A 2,647-nucleotide genomic window follows, 5' to 3' on the forward strand; every position below is an offset into this window, starting at 1 on the left:
TTCAAGAACCAATAAATATAGTAAAAGGATTAGAAGCAAATGATGATAAAGTACCGGAACCGGAAAGGATGATCACACGATCGCGCACTGGACGAAAGCCTAGCGCTAAATACGAAGAAGCTATAAGCGCACTGAAACCTAGTAAACAGAAAAAGAGACGAGACCAAAGTACCATTAAGGTAACAACACAACAAAAAGGAAAAGACAAGAGGTCAGAAACCCCTGAAAACACCAATAGCAACACACCATGCACGCAACAAGTCGAGAACCAAGTAACAGATGTACAAAGCGAGGGGACAGGTGTACCATTAAAAACTAGTTTAGAAACTATCAAAGAAGAAGACGAATACGAATCAAACGAAACTAAGATAGACGCAACAGAGAAGATCGTAAATAATAAGAATGAAATAGAAAACAAATTACCTCAAAGCAACATCATTTATTGTCGCGAAAAATTGTTTATGAGAAAAGATAATTATTTGTATTTTGTCAATGATAAAGGAGAACCTCTCGATGAAGGAGCTCGTCTTTTAAAGGAAGTAAATAAATTACCAAGAAATTTTTTTTTTTTTTTTTTTTTTTTTTTTTATTTAACGTCGCTCTATTTATGCTCCATCAGTGCTAATCAGCGACGGAGGCTTGCAATGTGTTTGAGAACAAAGCATATGAAACTTTTTTCAGTGGTGCTTGTATCAATCAGCAGGAACTGGGAATCGAACCCGGGCCTACCGGGTGCGAGTCCGTCGCCCTACCGACCGAGCCATTGCAGGCCTCTACCAAGAAATTAGAAATTAGAAAATTTAAAAGTAGAATATCCTAAACTAATTAAAGTTGGGAAAAGATATCATTTAGTAATGCCGCTAAGGTGCGAACAACGAGAAAGCACCGAGGATATAATTATTATGCTAGAAGCATTACTCATGAATTTAGGAAACATTATTGATGAAAACAAGATAGTCACCTTTAGCTCAACCAAAAGCGAAAGCATAGAGAACGTGTTATTCAGTAAAATTATCAACTGTATACGAGATAAGCTTGGAAAACTAGATGTCAAGATCATAGTATGCACCGGACAGGTAAAACATCCCTTACCTAATGAGAGAGCAGAGATATATATACAAGAAGCACATTGTTCAGCAGTCGGAGGACACACGGGAGTTAATATAACATTTAATCGTATTCGACTCAAGTCGAACTGGGAACATCTTAAAGAGGACGTACTTAGTTTTATACAACAATGTGTTGATTGCCAAACAAAAAAATTAGTACGTGAAAAAACTAAACAGAAGATGGTCGTCACCGATTCTCCGCCAGTACCATTTTTCATAACTACAATGGACATTGCCGGACCGATGCCAACAACTAAACTAAATAATCGTTAATGTTTAACATTTCAGTGCATGTTTACACGTTTCGCTATAGGTATTCCAATACCTGATCAAACGGCTATTACTATAGTAAATGTTTTTATTAAACGCGTAGTCTGTGTTTTCGGAGCACCAAAAGACTTGCTTACCGATTGCGGGCAAAATTTTTTGTCAAAATTAATGAAAAGAGTTGCAAAAAGATTTCGTATTAAACAATTTCGCACAAGCGCTTTTCATCCTGAATCAAACGGATTAAAAGAAAGACAACACTCCTCATAAACGAATATTTAAAAGTTTTTACAAATAAGTTTGAAGATTGGGATGAATTTGTAGCAATGGCAATGTTCAATTATAATACTAGCAGACATGAGGCTACGCATTATACTTCATATGAACTCATGTTTGCAAGAGTTGCACGAGTACCATCAGCAACTCCGCCAGAACCAGAAGATCTTCTGCCTACTTATGCCGATTATATGTCACAACTAATTAACCGTTTGAATGCTTTGCACCAAATTGCTCGTGAAAAAATTACACTTGCAAAAATTAAGTCAAAACATTATTACGACAAAAAAATCAATCCCAGAGAAGTTAAGGTAAACGATTATGTTTGGCTTTTAAGTGGCCCCGAACCAAAAAAATTCGATGACCAATATTCTGGTATCGGAAGTATGGCCCAACGGAAATATACGAATTGAAATTGGCAAAAATCGCAGCAAAATTGTACATACGAACCATTTACGCATATCGCATATAAGGCCAGCCGAATAATCGTTTCGCAAAATTTAATAAACAATCGCACAGATTGCATGTTCTGGTTAAGATCTATTAAGGAATAACTTACATTTATTGTTTGCAGATGATGAATCTTCTAATTTTCCTACTGCTCTTGGAACTTGTCACCAAGGCGACGGCTTTTATTGCTTATGATTGTGCGCAGAAGTTCGCAAATATTACATCTTTTTCTTTAGTAGATATTGCAGACTGCGAATTGCCATCATCAATCGTCAATTCTACGCGGATCGAAGTATCACTATTGCAACTCAATGAATATTCGTCGGTCCGAGTGCGCTATTGCAAAATAGAAATAGATAGGGACGCTAAGAGATGCGGCTATAATAATCATACGAGGTCTGTCCGGAAAGTATCGGGCCTACGTTTATATCTTCGCGCCATAGTGTTCGAGCGACCTCTACCGGACAGAAACGTCAACAGTAAAGCCTCACGAATCTATTGGTTACTTACCGACACCTGCCGGACGTATAGTTCATGCGCAGCGT

At 37.4% G+C, this 2,647-nt stretch overlaps 1 protein-coding gene across 1 annotated transcript; it reads left to right on the forward strand.

The window, feature by feature from the left end:
* The first annotated feature begins 854 nt into the window (after positions 1 to 854).
* Positions 855 to 1,382, forward strand: LOC131674749 (uncharacterized). The gene has a single exon (XM_058953591.1). The coding sequence runs from the start codon at positions 855 to 857 to the stop codon at positions 1,380 to 1,382; it is 528 nt and encodes a 175-aa protein (XP_058809574.1).
* The last annotated feature ends 1,265 nt before the right edge of the window (positions 1,383 to 2,647 follow it).

This window comes from Phymastichus coffea, unplaced genomic scaffold, assembly GCF_024137745.1.
Source record: "Phymastichus coffea isolate CEN01 unplaced genomic scaffold, Cenicafe_Pcof_1.1 PCOF00014, whole genome shotgun sequence".
In the NCBI taxonomy this organism is placed as follows: domain Eukaryota; kingdom Metazoa; phylum Arthropoda; class Insecta; order Hymenoptera; family Eulophidae; genus Phymastichus; species Phymastichus coffea.

Bases quoted from the DNA above. Each gene is read 5' to 3' on its own strand.
- LOC131674749 (XM_058953591.1), top strand. From the start codon at position 855: ATGCCGCTAAGGTGCGAACAACGAGAAAGCACCGAGGATATAATTATT.